Source organism: Neurospora hispaniola (assembly GCF_033458365.1).
Source record: "Neurospora hispaniola strain FGSC 10403 chromosome Unknown B0T23scaffold_2, whole genome shotgun sequence".
Classification (NCBI taxonomy): Eukaryota; Fungi; Ascomycota; class Sordariomycetes; order Sordariales; family Sordariaceae; genus Neurospora; species Neurospora hispaniola.
This window is the reverse complement of record NW_026944407.1, coordinates 4,494,585-4,513,033: the sequence shown is the minus strand read 5'-3', so window position 1 is coordinate 4,513,033 and position 18,449 is coordinate 4,494,585. Positions and strand designations below refer to the sequence as shown.

At 50.9% G+C, this 18,449-nt stretch overlaps 7 protein-coding genes across 7 annotated transcripts; 3 read left to right on the top strand and 4 right to left on the bottom strand.

Moving 5' to 3' along the window:
* Positions 1–107: 107 nt before the first annotated feature.
* Positions 108–2,664, bottom strand: B0T23DRAFT_375322 (malic-domain-containing protein). The gene is made up of 5 exons (XM_062836897.1): positions 2,096–2,664; positions 1,820–2,012; positions 1,458–1,754; positions 1,160–1,403; positions 108–1,095 (listed from the first exon to the last, which is right to left on the bottom strand). The coding sequence occupies exons 1-5, from the start codon at positions 2,546–2,548 to the stop codon at positions 318–320; spliced, it is 1,965 nt and encodes a 654-aa protein (XP_062696131.1). The 5' UTR covers positions 2,549–2,664; the 3' UTR covers positions 108–317.
* A 1,627-nt stretch (positions 2,665–4,291) lies between these two features.
* Positions 4,292–6,261, top strand: B0T23DRAFT_354319 (uncharacterized protein). Its single transcript, XM_062836123.1, has 2 exons — positions 4,292–4,641; positions 4,701–6,261. The coding sequence occupies exons 1-2, from the start codon at positions 4,363–4,365 to the stop codon at positions 6,072–6,074; spliced, it is 1,653 nt and encodes a 550-aa protein (XP_062696130.1). The 5' UTR covers positions 4,292–4,362; the 3' UTR covers positions 6,075–6,261.
* A 230-nt stretch (positions 6,262–6,491) lies between these two features.
* On the top strand, positions 6,492–8,132 carry B0T23DRAFT_375317 (fungal chitosanase). The gene has a single exon (XM_062836896.1). The coding sequence runs from the start codon at positions 6,937–6,939 to the stop codon at positions 7,843–7,845; it is 909 nt and encodes a 302-aa protein (XP_062696129.1). The 5' UTR covers positions 6,492–6,936; the 3' UTR covers positions 7,846–8,132.
* Positions 8,133–8,329: 197 nt separating this feature from the next.
* B0T23DRAFT_426923 (uncharacterized protein) lies at positions 8,330–9,370 on the top strand (the record flags this gene model as incomplete). The annotated part of the gene is made up of 3 exons (XM_062840024.1): positions 8,330–8,365; positions 8,505–8,700; positions 8,832–9,370. The coding sequence occupies 3 exons, from the start codon at positions 8,330–8,332 to the stop codon at positions 9,368–9,370; spliced, it is 771 nt and encodes a 256-aa protein (XP_062696128.1).
* A 435-nt stretch (positions 9,371–9,805) lies between these two features.
* B0T23DRAFT_426922 (uncharacterized protein) lies at positions 9,806–11,112 on the bottom strand (the record flags this gene model as incomplete). The annotated part of the gene is made up of 2 exons (XM_062840023.1): positions 9,806–11,010; positions 11,076–11,112. The coding sequence occupies 2 exons, from the start codon at positions 11,110–11,112 to the stop codon at positions 9,806–9,808; spliced, it is 1,242 nt and encodes a 413-aa protein (XP_062696127.1).
* A 2,000-nt stretch (positions 11,113–13,112) lies between these two features.
* On the bottom strand, positions 13,113–13,566 carry B0T23DRAFT_426921 (uncharacterized protein; the record flags this gene model as incomplete). Its single annotated transcript, XM_062840022.1, has 2 exons — positions 13,113–13,364; positions 13,444–13,566. 2 exons carry the CDS (start codon positions 13,564–13,566, stop codon positions 13,113–13,115), a joined length of 375 nt encoding a protein of 124 aa, XP_062696126.1.
* Positions 13,567–14,643: 1,077 nt separating this feature from the next.
* B0T23DRAFT_394061 (uncharacterized protein) lies at positions 14,644–18,055 on the bottom strand (the record flags this gene model as incomplete). Its single annotated transcript, XM_062838105.1, has 7 exons — positions 14,644–15,269; positions 15,337–15,791; positions 15,864–16,035; positions 16,074–16,118; positions 16,156–16,296; positions 16,424–17,696; positions 17,744–18,055. 7 exons carry the CDS (start codon positions 18,053–18,055, stop codon positions 14,644–14,646), a joined length of 3,024 nt encoding a protein of 1,007 aa, XP_062696125.1.
* Positions 18,056–18,449: the final 394 nt, after the last annotated feature.

Sequence of the window (18,449 nt, the reverse complement as noted above, 5' to 3'; positions counted from 1 at the left end):
TTTGAACTTGACAATTCCCTTTGCGCTGTCCAACCGCCAGCCATGAAGACCATTTCATCAGCTCACAAAAGGACGCAATTGACAGCTACAACGATCGGAACGGCAAGCAGAAAGAAATCATCAGTCAATAAACTCAAGAAAAGGACAGAACAAGCTCTACGTGATGGTATCATACAGCAAAACTGTGCGCCAATCGAGTCAAAAATCGCCAAGTCGCGCACCAATCAATGTCAACCGCGCGCCATGACGTCCAGCTATAACCACGCCAAGACATTCCGACGGCCGTAGAGGTACCACGAACACTCCAATGTCAATCCTCACTCGACATCATTCGGGTTACCCAGCACGCGCAAGTCGCCCTTTGCTCCTCGACTAGCCTTGTTGCCCTCAACATACTTCAGCGGCCTATACACCGGATCCCACATCTGCTCCCTGATCCATTCATCAAGGTCCTCCTCCTTGGTTGGCACATCTTTCTCCTCGATTACACCCTCCTCCACGGCCGCCAATATGACTTTCCGAGCCACGCGCACACTTACATCGCGCACGACATCGACACCGGGAAGCAGCGGCGCTGTATCATCTTTCAGCGCTGGGCCCATCTCAGCCACGCCCTTCGATGCCGCCATCAACATCTTGTCAGTTACACGGTTGGCCCGCGACAGCACAGAGCCGAGACCGATACCCGGGAACACGACGCTGTTGTTGCACTCAGCCACATCGATCTCAATCTCCTTGCCATCCTTACCCCAGGGGCCCTTGACTGGGTCGAACGGACTGCCTGTAGCGACGAGAGCCTTGCCGTCTGTCCAGTTGAGGAGGCCCTCAGGCACGGCCTCGTGGAGCTTGGTTGGATTTGACAAGGGTAGGATAATGGGGCGCTCAACATGCTTTGCCATCTCACGGACGACCTCTTCCGTGAACGATTTCGGTTTTGTGGATGTGCCGACTAGAATATGCGGCTTGACCTCCTTGATCACAGCTAGGAGGTCGGTCTTCTTGTCGGCCCAGTCGTCGTGCGACTTGGCATACTTTTTCTGAGCATCTGACAGTGATTCTGACTTGGTGGTGAGTAGTCCGGGTTTATCGATGAGCCTGCGTAGCGTCAGTGTTGTGTTACGTGAAGAGACCTGCCGTAGGTCTGGAATGCGTCGCATACCAAATTTGGTTGCCAGCCTCCTCGGGACTGATGTCTGCATCTGCGGCAATAGCATCGCGAACATGGTCCGCGATACCAACACCTGCCGTACCAGCACCAAAGACCACCATCCGGATGTCGCTTAGCTTCTGCTTTGAGATGTGTAAACCTGCCATGATGGCAGCCAAAGTCACACACCCCGTTCCTTGAACATCGTCATTGAAACAGGGGATCTGCGGCCGATATCTCTCCAGAAGACGACGTGCTAGCGATTATGTCAGTAACCATGCAGGCGAGTGAAGCCTTTGCCACAACATACCATTGTCAAGGCCAAAGTCTTCAAAATGGATGTACGCTCTGGGGTAGAGTTCACGCGCAGCCTTGATGAAGGTCTCAACAAACTCGTCGTACTTTTCACCGCGGACACGCTTCTGCCGGAGGCCAAGGTAAAGATCGTCCTTCAAGAGCTCCTCGTTATTGGTGCCGCAGTCCAAGACGACCGGGAGCACACGGTTTGGATGAATGCCACCGCAAATGGTCATCAGTACCAACTTGGCGATGGAGATAAGGATGCCACCACACCCTTGGTCACCGATGCCCAGAATCTCCTCGCCGTCTACCCTTTGTCAGCCATCATCCTCACCGATGGAATTATTTTGATTCAAAAATATTGCTTCTTACCTGTTACCACGATGTAGTCGATATCTTCAGGCTTTCCCCACTGTGCCAAATCACGCTTTACGGAGTCCATATCATTGATGTTGAGGAACACTCCTTCGGGTCTCCTGAATAATCTGGAGTAGTTCTGAATGGCTTCTCCCTCTGTCGGTGTGTAGACTACACTAAACATCTCATCAAGATGATCATGCAAAAGCTGAACAACCGCACAAGTCAGAACAACAAACACCCTAAACCCATAGCAATAATTCATAATACAGAACGAAAATACAATCTTACCCTATAGAACAACACCTCATTCTGCTCCTTCATCGAAGTCATGAATGTATTCTTGGCCAGATCATTGGGTTGACTGCAATACTGCTCATATGCCCTTTGGACCTGCTGTTCCAGGGACTGGATCCGTGGCGGTAGCAAGCCATGAAGGGCAAAGTCGCGACGCTCTTCCTTTGTGAAGGCGGATCCCTTGTTGAAGTAAGGGTGGTTGAGCAGCACGGTGCCTTTCAGAGCGCATTCTAAGGGGCCGCTTGTGCTTAGGGGGAGGTGGGAGAATTTTGACCCTTTTTGGGCTTGTTCATCTTGGGGGTTCTGGGAGTGAGACATGTTGCGAAACTGATGAGCTTGGCGTTGTGGCACTGCAGTGCAGCCACGGAAATGGCTTGAATGGACGGGAAAACGAGTGACCAAAGCACGCTTTGGAATGCGCGAAATCAAAGACTGGGCGCTGAACATTGAGAAGGTTATTCACCGCAGATAGACGGTTTGCTTTCCCACGCTTTGAACTAGTAACGGCCAGAACGAACAACATGTTCAAGATGTGTGTTGAGGAACGACTTCCTGATATTTACCTATGACGTAGGTGACACCCATCACCGTGGACGGCAAGTGGGGTGAGCTTGACGGTGAGACGGTGAACTTCCCAACTTCAGTCGCTGCCACTCATAAATAGTGTGCATAAAAGGCGCACAGACCATCACAGCACATCAAGACCGATGCATCTCACAATACCGTTCACAAGCAGGATATCAAAATGTTGGACATCTTGGAGCCTCGAAGTTGTGAACCCCCGTTTCCTCCCCTCCGAAGAAGAGAAGAGACGGACAACGACGCGGACTATGATGGTTCATATGGTAAAGATTACTCTTGCAACATTTCAAACAGCAGAGAAAAAGGTCCAAAGACCCCCCTCCCTGTTGCCCCCATCTCCAACCCCTTCCGAGTTGCAACACAAGACGTGCCGCAGAAGAGAAGGTCTCCCGAAGGAGCCCCATGAGGACAGCCAAATGGCCAGAGCAGTTGGAGAATGGTTGTTGCGAAACTGGGTTTGCGAAAGCAGAGGCAAAAAGGAAAATGATCACCTACCGTTTTTGCCGCGTAATAAAGGTGCAGTTGCACATGCGGAATTGCATCGTGATACGGATGCCATATACCAGTCCGGTATTCAGACTTGATGAATACGAGTGCATCAATGGTGGCGATAGCACCTCGCTGGCTATTCGTGGTGCTGCCGCCATCACATTTGTTTTTGGAGGGGAACAAAACGCAGACCCAAATGTTGCAGCATCCAAAATTTTTGAAGCAATTTGATTTTCGGGAACGCACACAGTCGCTTCGGCGGAAACTGTGGGTCTCCACAGAGCGGTGTGGCAGCCGCAAGCCAGCTGGCGTTGCTCTGTGCACATGCCAAGCATTGGAAGTGGAAACGCTCTTCAATCAACATCAACTTCACATCGTCAACAAACCAAAACGCACTCCCGTCCATGGCAAGGTTCCCCAAATCCCCAATGTCACTCGCCCGCCATTATACTGAGAACAACTTCACGAAGCATACCTGTATACTCACTGTCCTGCGGTCACATCAGTACAGAGCCGCTTGTGCACCCATGCCGGATTTCCTCCCACCTTCATCCAATCGAAGCTCTCGATCAACATCCCGATCTCTGTGCTGCGATCAGCTATTCATGGAGATGAGTAGGCTCAAGCCAGTCAAGGGGTTAGAAAGCGGCTGAAGCATTCTGGTAAAATGCGATGTCTTGTCGGCCGTATGAGCATAACAGAAAGGATCTCTGTGAATGAAGATGGGTTCTCTTTTCAATTCGATGTGTACCAACTTCCCTGGACATTCTGGATTCATTGAGCCGTAATTTGACGAAATCACACGGGTCATGTAGAAGGGATATCTTTCTCTCCCAAGCCTGAATTTTCAATCCTGGATGGGCATTATGCCGGCCTTGAGGGGCTTGGGTGCATATCTTATGCCCGCTCACGAAGCCGGTGCTCTAAGTCGCCGACGATTTGACAGCAGTGCAGCATTCCTAACGCTCCAGCATGGCCTTGATACCGTATAATCGCTCGATGTTGTTCTTCGATTGCGAGCGGAAATGATGAACACTCAATTCAGCACCATGAAATAACAAAAGCTACTAGAGGTACTGAACTTATGGACATGATCAAAATTGAACCTTCCCAGTTAACGTGGTCGTGAGGCATCTCAAGGCAAGCACACTGGATGCGCTGGGCGTTGTGGCACTAACTTGGTAGCCGCGATGGAGCATGACATAATCGTCAAACAACATCTCCATTCGAGAAACCGTGAAGACCTCGTGCCGGTTCATACTTGCGTCTACTGCTATCATTTGCGATACCGTGTACACTCGAGTTACTTCACCATCCTGTCTGTTGCGGAGATGATGCAGGTTCTGATCGTTTTCCTGCTCAACTTCATCTTTACCTGGGCTCAAGGGGATAATGGCACATACTGTCTGGCCACAAGCTGGATAACGGAAACGTTGTTAACTGCTTGTGGTGTTCTAGAGACAACTACGGTAAGGTCTCAAAGGCGCACCAGAAAACAAGTGCGTTACTTACCATGCTGGGAACACAGGTCTACGAAGAAGCGCCATGCCCACTCACGACAGGTATCGTACTTCCCGACGCCGTCTTGACAGGAGTGACGATACAGCCGGCTAGCTCGCCAACTGCATGCTGCGTCTTACCTACACCATCGTCTTCCCTTAAACTGATCGCCTTCGAACCGAATTCCACCGATGTAGACCCTATCTACTTCTATACGAGTAACAACGCTACACCCCCATACTACGTTGGTACGCTGGTAGGCGGGTTCCGTTGTCTCCTTGATTTGTCACCAGAGACCTTAGCGGCCGGCCGTCTTGCTGCGTATCTGTCCAACGGGGAGTCCATCATCTTTGACGAGACTGGCATGCACTACTATGGTGCAGGTTGTAACACTACAACTTCCATTACCATCTCCAATTTCTTGGCCCAACTCGCAGGATTGCCAGATGCACCATCATCAGCCGGTACTGACCAGAGAGGCAGAAGAGTCAGAAAGAGAGACCTTACCGAGACTAACTTCACCGTCGCAGTCCAGGTAGCAGCTGCCATTGACCTCTTCCTCCGCGACCCCCAAGTAGCCTTTGGTGACTCGCCCTGCACTTTTGTCAACATCCAGAACATCACAGAATGGGACATACACTCCTGGACATGCCAATATCCTGGCGCCAACAGCAGCGAGAAAAGCTGCGAGGAGAAGTTCCACTCCTGGTTCAAGCCCGACTCGCCTTCTCCCTCAGGAACTGGCCTCGACCAGACCGGAAACGCCCTCTTCAACTTCGTTCCCCGTCTCATCAACCGCGTCGAAAACAATATTGCGAATCTCTTCCCCGGCATCAGCGAACCGCTTCAACACGGCCTAGCTTGGCTCAACAATGCCCACAACGCCGTACTGCACGCTGCTGATGTCGGTGGGGGTGAACTGTGTGAAATACTCCATGCCCTCGACGAATACGATCTTATCTTGTCAGACCCGGGATTACCAAGCTTGCACACCATTGGGAACTACCACTCGCCGCCGGTAGCAACAATCACCGAGGTGTTCGAGTCCCATACAAAAAGAATCACGAAGGAACCGCCGAGGCAAGTAGTACCGACAGAGACGAGCTTCCCCAACGTCACGGAGACTTCGTTCTCGGAGATTCCAGATATTCCAGATCTGGCGTCGACGTTGATATCAGTAGAGGAGCACTTGATCAAGGCTGCCATTACTCCTTTTACGTCATTGGGATCTTTGCTTGATGCCCCGCTAGAGGCAAGTGATGAGGAGGCTTCCAAGAGGTTGCCGACTGTCACTGTGACGGCTCTTGTCACGGAAATTGTGACATGGTTTGGGAGGACTTTGTCGGCAGCAGAAGACAGCTTTATTCCGAGTATGCCTGCTATAGATTCAGCCGCATCTTAAAGGATGACAACTCGGCGAAGTGAACAGCCTACTGGCTTTTTTTCCATAAATGTCGTTGTTTGGTGACAATTCAGGAGGTGTCTATTTTCGAGAGGTGATGAAGGTCACCATGTACCATTCAATTCGAAGTTTGTATTTTAGATAACGGTATCCTGTGACTGCTAATTAATGATTAATCATATAATTTAATTTTGTTCTCTGCCCGGGTTAATTGTCGGCGCCTGGAGTTGAGGCGCGGGACGGGATGAGGAGAGCGGAGTGGGGTCCAGGAGGATTTGGCTCGATATCGTTCGCTACGAAGACACTATCTGAGTCACTCAATGACGCATGCATATTCTGTTAGTGATGCTAAGACTGCTGTTAATGCACTCGCGGGAAACAAACAACGGCAACAGTCCAACCTCATCGCCGTCGGGCCGCACCCAAAATTCAGCTTGCCCCAACATCCCTTGTCAGCAACGAGTCGCATGATGGCTCAGTTATCCCGATGGAGGTTGGTATCACTTTCTCACCCGGCTGAGAAATTGCGGCGCAGCTCGACTTTCACACTCCTGCCAAAAACACTTCTCGTTCTCCCATCGCGTTTTGTCTGTCATCATCATCTGAACTTTCCAGTTCTCAACTCTGAGATTTCACCAGCTTCAATTGCCAAGTCAAGTAACAAGTGTCACCCCCTGTGTACGATCGACATTGCGTTTGAACCCTTGGACCATCCCCAGACCCGTGAGAACCTCAACGCCTCGTCCTCCGTAACTTGACCCCACCGTCCCAGATTCCCCAGACTGCGCGGTAACGACAGTTCCGTCGTTGTGCATCAACAACAATACCTGTTCACCAATCTGCCATCTCGAACTGAATCGTCATGCTACTCTCATTACGTTTCCTTATCCTAACCATCAGTCTCCTGGCCTGCTTGGCCTCCGCCCGCGACGTCCCCTCCAACTTACAAAACCTCTACACCAAACTACTCAAGCAAAAGAAATGCAAGCACCCTCTAGCCTCGGGCTTCTACAGCACCGCAGACGGCCCCAATACCTACTCTTACTGCGGCGACCACCTCTCCGATTTCCAGATCCTCTACATCCGCGGCCGTGGCCGTGGCCGACTAGCCAACATGGACGTGGACTGCGACGGCATCCAAGGAGGGGCTAGTGACGACGGAAGATGTTCCATCGGTGTGAGCGCGGATTACCAGTCAACTACGGCCTTTCAGGACATGGTGGCGGCGTATAACGTTTCGGGGGTCAAGGATCTGAACACGTACGTGCATCCGTACGTGGTATTTGGGAATGAAGTTGAGAACGACAACAACAAGGATTCGAGGGGGAATGTCTTTGATCCGAGGGCGTATCTCGTTGAACCGCTCAGCGTGATGGCGGTGGTGTGCGATGGGGGCAGCAAGCTGGTGTATGGAGTGTGGGGCGATACGAATGGGGATGATGGGGATAAGAGCATGGTGGGGGAGGCGAGTCTGGCGCTCGCGACGGCGTGTGGAGGGAGAGCGATGAGTGGGAGTAATGGGATTGATGAGGAGGATGTCTTGTATTTGGCGTTTGTGGGGTCGGAGGCGGTGCCGGGCAAGATGGGGGCGAAGTGGGATGCGGGCAGTTTTGACGAGTTTGAGAGGAGCATTGAAGGGTTAGGGGATCAGTTGGTTCAGAGGATTGCGGCGGATGGGAAGGCGTCGGGGATGGTGAGGGCGTCATGGGGATTGATGATATGGATGTTTGTGGCTTTGGTGGGTGGTCATCTGGGATTCTGTTGGATTTAGGGAGACATGTATTATGTAATTCTAGCGGACATGGTGTTTGCAATCGACGGAGGAATCTGATCTGGCGTAGTTTTCGAACGGGCAAATATCTCACGGAATCAAGATGATCTTATAATGCCGCTGCGGTCTTGCGGAGGCGGTGCCGGAGACTATGGTTCCCAGCTGCACAATAAGGCATCACTCGACGGAAATTTATACCTACAAAGTATGCATGGAAACACCAGTTTCTTGCACCTCCCCAGAGCTATACCTATGACCATTTCACAGCCCGGTCTTTGACTGCCCTATCTGCAGAGCACAAGACCAGATCACTTTCCTGTGCTCTCCACAGCCTGCCTGTTTCTTGTTTTTCTCTTTTATTTTCTTTTCTTCTTGGGCACTCCTTTGCTCGCCAAAAGTAAAATCGTCATCAATACCGCCAAAACGAAGAAGAAAAACTATGTATATCATCAGCTTTATTGTCGGGAGCCTTGCGGCCTCTGCAATGGCCCTCGAATACGCCGACCTCGCTCCCTGCGGTGTAAGTAACCTCCTATCCTGTCCGAACCATCGTCGCCGTCGTCGCCGTCGTCGTCGTCGGCACCACGATCATCACCAGGGGCATAAAATATGGGCGCCCCTCAAGCAACAACTTTGCTGATGGGATACAAAACCCACAGCAAATATGCATCAAGAGCATGTTTGAACAGGCATACAACATGAACTGCCCCCCGTATCCCGACGGCCGGCCGAATGTTGAATGCCTTTGCAAAGACGCCAACTTCCTCAACGGCATCCACGACTGTGCTTTTGCGACCTGCAATACCCCGGACGCTGAAAACACTGTTAGTCTCGCTGCGATATATTGCACGGATCGTAGGTGGTGTATTTTGTTTTCTTTACCGCCTTAATCCCAGTCCCTATCCTAATTTTTATCTTCCATCTTGTATCTTCCATGATCATACACATCAACTGAACTAACCTTCCTTCCCCTGCAAAAAATTCAGCAAAATACAAATCCCCTGACTGTCCCTGCCTGGACCCGCTCCTGCAACCTGGCGCTTCGCCTGCGATTATCGCCCCCGCGCCCGAAGTCAATTCCAATTCCGACTCCGGCTCTGGTTCCCCCGCGAACAACGACGATGTCTCGAATTCCTCTGACTCGACAACCTCGAACCCAAACTCGAACTCGAACACGAACTCGGACGACGGCGCCATCCCCAACGGCGGTAACAACGACAACACCTTCGTCGCTACTCCCACCACTAACGGTGATGGTGCTGTGTCGTCTAATGATGTGGAAACAGGAGAAGGAGGAGGATTAAAGACGGTTACTGCGTATGTGGCTCCTAAAGTTAGTGAGTTGGGTAATACTGCTTCTGCTGGTGCTAGCAAGACGAATGAGCTGGATCATGCAGATGCTAGTACGCCCACGTCTACTAGTTCGGGTGCGACGGAGAAGAATGGCACCGGGGCTAGGGAGATGGGGAATTTGCGGGAGAGGGTGTTGTTGGCTGTTGTGTTGGGGTTTGTGATGGTTCTTTAGGTTCCTTTTAGGGGCAGTTGGTATAACTAGTCTAGGTCATTGGACAAGGAACATGACATACACGAGGAATGGAGGAAGGTTTGGATGCCACCAAGCGCGAAGTTAAGAGGTGTAGTTTGGTATGCGAATTTGTGTCTCTAGCTAGGATCTAGAATAGTTACAGGAGAAGGAAAAGACAGAGATAGGAACAAAGCCCGTCGCTTACGCGGGGAAACCTGGATTCCTCCTTTTACAGTGGTCTTGCACCTCTTTATATTCTTCTAGGCAAGTAATAGTCATAGTTGGACCACATTGCAAACATGGGATCCCGCTCATTGCTTAATGGCTGAACAGCATCCGGAAGCATCGTCAATGTTGCTCAAGTTACCAGGCGGTTATGAAAAACCCACCCGGCACTGATCCCACAAAACCCTCGCTCTCGCGTGCCTGACCAGACTAATCATCCTGCCCCTGGGCATCCTCGGCGGAAGCGCCCGTTGCGCCTCCGGTATTGCCCGTATTGCTGGCGTTCCCTGTGGTGCCAGCATTGCCAGTAGTACTTCCAGCATCGCCGGCAGCACCTCCAGCGTTGCCACCTTTACCAGCTTTACCACCTTTGCCAGCACCGCCAGCAGCACCGCCAGCAGTTCCAGCGTCGCCAGTGGCACCTCCAACGTTACCGCCAGTAGCACCGCCAGTAGCACTGGCATCACCGGCAGCACCTCCAGCATTCCCAGCATTTCCGGCGTGGCCACCTTTACCACCTTTGCCGCCCTTGCCCTTTCCAGCATTGCCAGCAGCACCGCCAGCACCGCCAGCGCCGGAGGTGTCGGTCCCATTACCAGCGCTGATGTTGCCCGTGCCAGCATTTCCAGCATCGCCGCCCTTATTCTTGCCGTGGCCTTTCCCCTTGCCCTTTCCCTTTCCCTTCCCTCCACCGGTAGCTGGGGCCGTGCCATTGACAGCATTGATGTTGCCCAAGGGACTGGCGGCGTCTTTTGCGTTGCCGTTGCCATTGACGTTGTTGCCAGGGGCAGTGGTAGTGGTATCGGTCCCGTTGTTAGCGTTGCCGTTGCCGACATTACCGCCCTTTTTCTTGCCGTGGCCTTTGCCCTTCCCCTTCCCCTTATGGCCCTTCGCTGGTGCCGTGCCATTCACAGCCAGTTGATTGCCAACATCGATGTTGCCTTTGCCGTTGGCGTTGTTGCCAGCATTGGAAGTGTCGGTCCCGTTATTAGCGTTGCCGTTGCCGACAGCACCGCCCTTCTTGCCGTGACCTTTTCCTTTCTTCTTGCCCTTGCCACCCTTCTTTCCACCACCGGTGGCTGGAGTCGTGCCATTCGTAGCTTGTTTGTTTCCAACAAGGTTCACGTTGCCTACGGTACCGGTGCTGTTGCCCGCAGCAGTACTGCCAAAGCCACAGCCCTGCTTGCCAGCTTGGAATTGAGCGCCCAAGCCGGAGCAAACGCCGATGACATCACCACCGCGGGCAAGAGTTGCACAGCATTGGGACCCGCAGTCGGCTTCGCTGAGGCATTGTCCGCCGATGAACTGGAGGCCTTTGCCGTTGCCGACGTTCTTGTCGCCTGCCGGATCGGGGATGTTCTGTCGTGCTTGGAGAAGCCAGGCGCCGGGGAAGGCTTGCACGGATGCGGTAGTCACTGTAGGAGGTGTTTTGTCAGCTCAAGAATATCTTACAAGAACGGGATCTTGTGGGAGCACTTACCAGCAAGCGTGCTGAAAATGGTAGTGAACCGAACCATTGTTGTCTGGTGGTTCGAGAAAATAAAGCACTGATGTGGACTATAGAAAAGCAGTGCTGACCAGCAGGAATGGGGAGAGTTGTTGCTCAAAGAAGTACCGGATTCTGGAGGGCGTGAAGGGAAAAGAAAGAGACCAGATCCTGCTGGTGTTTTTTTTTGCTGCTGCTATCTCAAAGGCCAAGAAAATCACCAAGAGAAGAGGGCAACCAGTCTCTTATACCAGAAGTCAAATCGACTGTTGACAAAACAGCGACGTATCGAACACACGAGAAACAAGGGCATGGTGATGGGCGAGGGACGGTCGGACGAACGGTTGAAGCGCATACCAAGCCGGAAACACCAGAGGAGAAGGGCAAAGTCGAAAAAGGGCAGGATTCACAAGGCTGAGACTGGATGGCGCCGAGAAAGATACGAAATCCGGGGTTTCTGTGGATTCCAGGTTGCAGCTCCTGCTAAAGGCCGGTGGTACCGATGTTGTCTCGCCCATGTTGATCTTCAATGCGAAACAGGGGAATACCAAGATGTTCGCGATCTCGACTTGTTCGATTTCCCCGAATGAGTTTCCCCTGTCTGGCCATTGTTTGGGATGTGGAGGAGAGGAAGCCGGATGGGAGGATGTCCGTGCTGAATTTTCAGGTACACGCGGGTGCTGATTGGTTTCCAGAAGTACGGAGGTTGAGGGGGATAGCGTTGCAGCTAGCGCCGGTAGTTGATGGATTGTCAAGAACTGTAGCCGTGATCGCCAGAGTCTAGAACATCATGTTATGATAATTCGCAGAGCTCATGACAGACAGGAGTCACAAAGTCGAGAAAAGTGTTGTCGTTGTTGTTGTTGTTGTCCGATAAAAAAGAAAGCAGGAAGAGCAAAGAGAGACAGCCCCACTGGGCAGAAGGCTGCCCTTGCATTAGCGCCCCTTTTAGCTTAGCGCATTCAGGGGTTACCTTAATGGCGCAAGGCTGGGGGTTGAACTGACGTTCTCCTTTCTGTGTTTTCGACCAATTGCTCAAAGTATTCAAGTTGAAAGGGTTAAAGGGGGAAAAAGAGCAGTGATTGTCTCTCCAAGTTTCAAGTGTCGTATCATTTTCAACAAATTATTACCCCGGATACCAAGCCAGCGCCAAGGAGAACGGATCTGAGACAGATCTTGATGGGAACAGGGGTCTTTCCAGTGCCCCACACAGCCCCAGGACCTATTCCCGGTCTAGACTAGTGTAGGCCCTGAAAGCGCAGGCTCCACAATACTTCCCAACGTCGCCCTTCCCCAGGGGCATCGTCAACCCTATTCTAGGTCGTCCATCACCATCAGACTTGTACGCTGCGACAACGCCAATTTCCAAATCGCCAAATATCATCCTTCAATCACTTACTCTCAACAATCTGACCGATTATATGTTAATAAAAGAGAGAGAGAGAAAGAGAGAGAAGAGGATAGAGACGCCCCCGATGGCCATTCAATCCTGGCAGTGAACGCTGAAACTCGGCAAACACCCTCCAGGTTCACAATCGCAAGGGAACCTCGAATAGCGCTGCCCGACACAGCCTCTTTTTATACAAGCCTACCCGGTGAGTCGGCCATTCACCACAAGGCAATGTAAGGTAGTCGACAGTTACAGGGCATCGGCCGATCAATCGAACTGCACCCAATCCTTCGCGTCTTCACCCAGGGGCAAGTATCGACTATAGCCGTTATGTTCCATCGGATTCACGGACAAGATACAATACCATGGGACCTACTGCCTAGACTTAGAGGTGTCTTCAGAGATCTTTACTGTAGTCATCACCCCTCCCCACACCTGGTACATACGAACAAGACACAAAGTATCCAGAACCCGTCAATTACCTAAACTAGTAGATACCAAATCGTGCTACCTACTTCAGCACCACATCCCCAACGACCATCCTCTCCCTCCTTCTTGTGCCTTAAATTTACCCAACCTCAATCAGGTCCAACCTTCTACAGCAGTAGCAGCACCACCACCACCACCACCACCACCACCACTCAAGCCCATTTTCCGTCCCGGGAATCAGGCGTGACAGTAACCCAATCTTCTTCCTCCATCAGCGGAACTTCAAAGAACCAATCTTCATCGTCGTTGTCCTCATCTTCCTCCTCCTTTTCTACCAGGTCTTCCAAAACCCAATCGTCATCAGCTGCTGCTGCTGCTGCTGCCAAGTCATCTTTGCAATGAGGTTCGCTTTTGCTGTCTCCCTTCTTGGGTTTCTGCAACAGCACGCTCTTCTGTAGTTGCTCCTGTGTATAAAAGAAAATGGTTAGAAAGCTTGATCATGTGATGTCTTTGTGCCGGATGGGAAAATCTGTATGGGCTTACCTTCATGGGCAAGAGGGAAAGGGCAGGAGTGGCGGTCTTGACTTGTTCAGGTGGTCTCCGGCCGACGTCGCGCTTACCCTGGGGGACGGCGGCTTTGGACTTGGGCTCCGGTACCGGCGGCATGGCTTGTGCTGTTTTCGTACGTTCTGTTCTTGTCACGTTGTTGGGTACTTGGGTTTCGAGTCTCGCCGATTGTTGATGATCGAAAGGCTCAGGACAGCAGTGTGAGACTGCAGGATAAAAATTGGACCTTGGGTGCGGGAACCTTGTTGGGGGTTTGAGCCGACTATCCCCTTGGGTAACTTGGCAGTGCCAATGCACCAAGTCTGCAGACAATCTCAAGATAATGCGGGCGTGGTGCATATTTACGCAATATGACATTTCCTGATGGGTAGTCTCTGACATAACCGGAGAGCAGACGACGCTCACCATTATTCTTCAGAACGCGATAGTCATCGGGGTAAATTGGTCGGTATTTCCCCCTCCTGTGCAAAACACCAACAGGTATCTACTGACTGACCGATGCTATTTTAGACGGAAATCCTACCAGAATGCTAGAACCCACATAAGTGGACTGGAAGGTCTTTGAACTGAACAAGATCTTAGCATTGAATTTCACCTGTCACCACACTTTCAACAATACTCAAAAGTATCGAGTACAAAATGAGCTTCAATGCATGTGTCCACAACGAAATAACGCCCCTACTGATACCAGAAACCCCGGCCCGTACGGTGTCAGGAAAAACCAGAAGGTAAGGCGGAATATGACCCCGTCGTTCCAATCTTGTTGCCATCCGAAACCACGCCGGCACTGAATTTGAAGGGCTGTCTGTTGAAAGTCCATGCCCTGGGCAGCCCTTCATTAGCCTTGCCTATTCACTGACACACCCTTCCGGGTATATCTAGGCTCCCTGGTAGAAGTACGGATTCCCTCTTCCACGAGAAAACTCCAGCATCGAGCCCTCTTTGTTTTCTCCTTGTATCCCTCCAAATACTGTTAGCAAAGAGAGGGGCGGACCGGTGTCTTCTCATGATGGGGTTCTGCGGTACCGGTCTTGTTGTCGACTGCCAGGACTGCCCAAGCTGCGCAGTACGGGCTTCTTGGCACAACGGGAAGCTGTTGCTGTTCGGTAGTAGAAGTACCCCCATGTGAGTAGAGGTATCTACTACTACCTATCCCCTATTGCAATCAGCCTCACTCTACGGCGGACAAAAGGGGCGGTCGGGAGGGAAAGAGAATGTGTATGTTATTGGCGTGGCCCTGGAGTGGATGATTGTTTCGTTGTCCGCAAAGAAAGACATTTTGGGCGACGGTGTATGAAGACTTTCCCGACGGTCCGAAAAGACATTTTCAAAACCAAAGTGGAATTCTTCCAAGGCAAGCGCATCTTCCAATGGGTCAGGCGGAGCAGTACGCTTTTCCATCTCTACTCCGAGAGAAAGGTTTCCTCCTGATGCGCGCCTGATCCTCTTGCGAATCGTGTTTTGAGGTTGATGGCATTTTGAGATATGATCTCTTAAAGCACGAGCCGAAACAAATGGCGGGTATTGACAACCCACAACGGCACAGTTAATACGCTGTGTGTGCCTGGTTTCGTGTTCAGACTTCGCCTTCTCGTCGGGGAATCCTAGGGCTGCCCTTGGGCAATTTGGAAAGCGACATGTGAAAGCCGATGTGCGAAACTCCTTTTTGAAGCGATCGAGATCTTCTGGGGATATCCCCGAGATGCTGGTGAGAGCCAAGATATTCTTGATACTGGATTGTATAGCGAGAAGCAAGCTTTGAAGATCATTTGGTGGGCAGCGCACTGGGGCTGTGCGTGTACCTGCTCTTTGTTAGTATGCGTAACGAAGGATTATTCGGTGGTAACTGAGTGAAACAATTACACGAACCTCCATTCTCGGTCATCAGCAATTTCGCACGGGCGACTCGTTCCCCAAGTTCTCTTCGGGCCATCTCATATATGACGTTGTGTTCCTTGAGATACTGAAGACGACTATCCGCACCAGCCGTGTTTTCAGAATTCTCAGAGGTTGAGCTTGTTAGCATAGCAGGTTGATGGCGTAAGAAGTTTGCGAGCGCCTGTGCGACCTGGTGTAAAGGTGAGCCGTGGACAAGCCCGCGGGCTGTAGATACAGTATCCAGGAAACAATCCAGCCAGAACTGGTTGGAATAGATATGCAGGCCGTGGATTCCCTTCACTATGCGAAGAATACGGTTATCGTCTGCCAACTGTCCTGAAAATATCCAGAAGCCAGACACAAGGCACGTAATGGTGGCAGTTGCGTGCTCATGGGTTGCGGCCGATCGGTCAAGGAAAAGGATGCACCCGGGGGTCTGAAGGTACCTATTTCTACATGTTAATATATCTGTTGATGATCTGTCTTTGTACGGTCTTGCCCGAACGATGGACACATACTCCTTAAGTGAAATGTGCACGAATGAAAAGGTGGTATCAGGGTGCTCCTCTAGCAATGGTGCCCCAAATTCGAATATGTGCCGGGGTACGGCTTCTTCCACCATGTGATCCCCCCAGCTAAAAGCCAAGGCAGATCTCATCTCAGCCCTGGTCAATGGTCGTTTGGCGAATGCTATCCATCCGAGGATGGATCTTAACCTTTCAACCGACCTTTGGTCGAAGCGTGAAGTAAGCTGAGCAAGAATGCGAGCGTAGCTATATTGAAGTGAGAGTCAGCATATGTAGTAGTTACCTTCTGAAGGTAGATGGGGTTCAACATGCAATTCGCCCAGCTTGGCCGGTAACATATCCACTGCTCCTCGCACCTCATCCCGGGAGCTCAATATATTTGTTGACAGGTAGTCAAGGACCAGACGTGCCCACAAAAACATACCTGGTAATCAGTTTATATCAGTATCATTTTACATGGTTTGTTTGTACAAATTGACTGAGGAGAGGCTCCATCTGAAGTAAAGGGCGTTGAATATCAGAGTCCTGTATCCTTGAAGAGTTTTACATACCATCTGCCTTTCGCGCAATATTGATACTGATATCTCGTAAATCCGAATCTGTCAGACCCATCTGAAAGAGACGATAACGGATCGCTCTGAGCCTTTGGTTAGCATATGTCCGTATTGCAAGCTCAATGCTTCCCTTCTCGTTCGTCATGGACACAACTTGAATGGTCCGTTTTCGTAGTCGTTTCTCCAGCGGCTGTGTGCGTCTGCTACACAGTAGGATCTTGAACACAGATGAGGCTGAAGATCGAAGACCGCGAAGCTTCTCGAGCAAATTTGCAATTCGTCCCTGTTGATCCGGTTCGCACTCGTCCAAGCCATCAATGACCAGGTGAATTGATCTGAATTTTGAGGGTATGGGGGAGACAGCACCACCAAATGCCAACAATAACTGCTCCAAGGATTGGCTAGTAGGTAGCTTTTTCCCGATAACAAACTCGGCATACGCGTGAGCGATAAGATCGGAATTGGTTCGCATGAGCTGAACCAGTAATGACCTGAGTATGGTCTCATATTGGATGGAAGACAAGTGGGTGTAGGTGCAGAAATGCTGAATAACTATGGCCTTCCCGCTGCTCTGGAGGAATTTGACGATTTGTGTTGCTATAACACTTTTTCCGGTTCCAGGAATCCCATGCAACCAGACGAAATCTGTTGTGGGCGTCTCTTTGAGCCACTCACGTATATGGATGTGTCTAGAGACCCAGTCACAAGTTCCATCGTACTTGTTTCCTTCGGAGGAAATGGCATCGAGAATAGCGAGTTGCTCGGTCTCGTCGATCTTCAGACATCCGATTATTGATTGATACTGCTTGGCAGTTTGCTCGTCCTCTAGGGACTTTAGCTTGTCAAGTTTTTCCTGACGCCATGCTTGCAGATTCCCACTCATCTTGACAGTCTCGCTCAGGTTTATCGCGCTCGCAGTATCGTCGATGAGTTTCTTATGTTTCTGCAAGTCTTCAAGGGTGGAATCAAATCGGCGTTGGAATCGGCCCCATGACGTGAGGAACAATATTCGCCAACCTGTTGAACTATCAGAACTTGAGCCGAATGCGAAGAATATAGTTGCTGCTGTTGTCTCACCGCTTCGTCGAACGAAGATGTACGCTTCCTTGTGAAATGTCAAGATGTCGGCGTAGAATACTGCCAGAACTTGCTGCATCTCTTTACTGTTTCTAAGTGCATCTGATATTATATGAAACCTAGGCAGTGATTCGGCAATCTCTGAGTAGGCTTTGATGATTCTCTCGAACGCATCTGTATAATCTGAGGAAACCTAGCACCAGTTAGTATCCTGCGGAGCTTTGGTATGGTGGTCTTCACAATGCTCGCCTTGAGAATAAGCTTAATGGGAGCCCAAATCCATGGTAGGTAGGGAGTTCCATTGCATAGGACCTCTATGGTTTCAGCGTAGCATTTCAGTCCTTCAAACAGAGGCGACAGACGCCGCATATTTCTCAGAGACTGTCTTGCAGCAAGGATACTTTCAATTTCAAGTGCGGCATCTTGAACGTTCTGTAGTGTAGTGTTGTGAAAGTCCTTCGCTTCGCTCGGGGATATGACCTTTTCGAGGCCTTCAAATGCTTCGCGAATAACACGTCTGGCTTCAAGAGAGCTTCGCACCGCCAGTGGCATGATGTCGTGGTCCTAGTGCCTGTTATTGCTGAGCCGTTGGAGATTTGGGAGGAGTAGAAATTCATGTAGCACAAGTAAATGAAAGGATATTTGACCCAAATGTTTCTTCCAAACGAGATCTGAGGAGGAGACAGCATCCATGTGATTGAGACGGTGAGCCATAACAACTCTGCAAGCTCGCGGAGCATGTGTTCAGGGCAAGAAATTTTCGAGCCTCGTCAAAACGCCTTGACAGCGCCGGCTGGGCTGACTTTGAGATGTCGACATGTAACTGGCCTGAAGAGCTCTGATTAGTCGGGGCTGTGTACATGCAGCCGGGGTATAAGCCACGGCGGGGACCTGATAAGCCAGCTTCGTCAACCAATAGAGGTAGGCTTGTCACAAAAGCACTGAT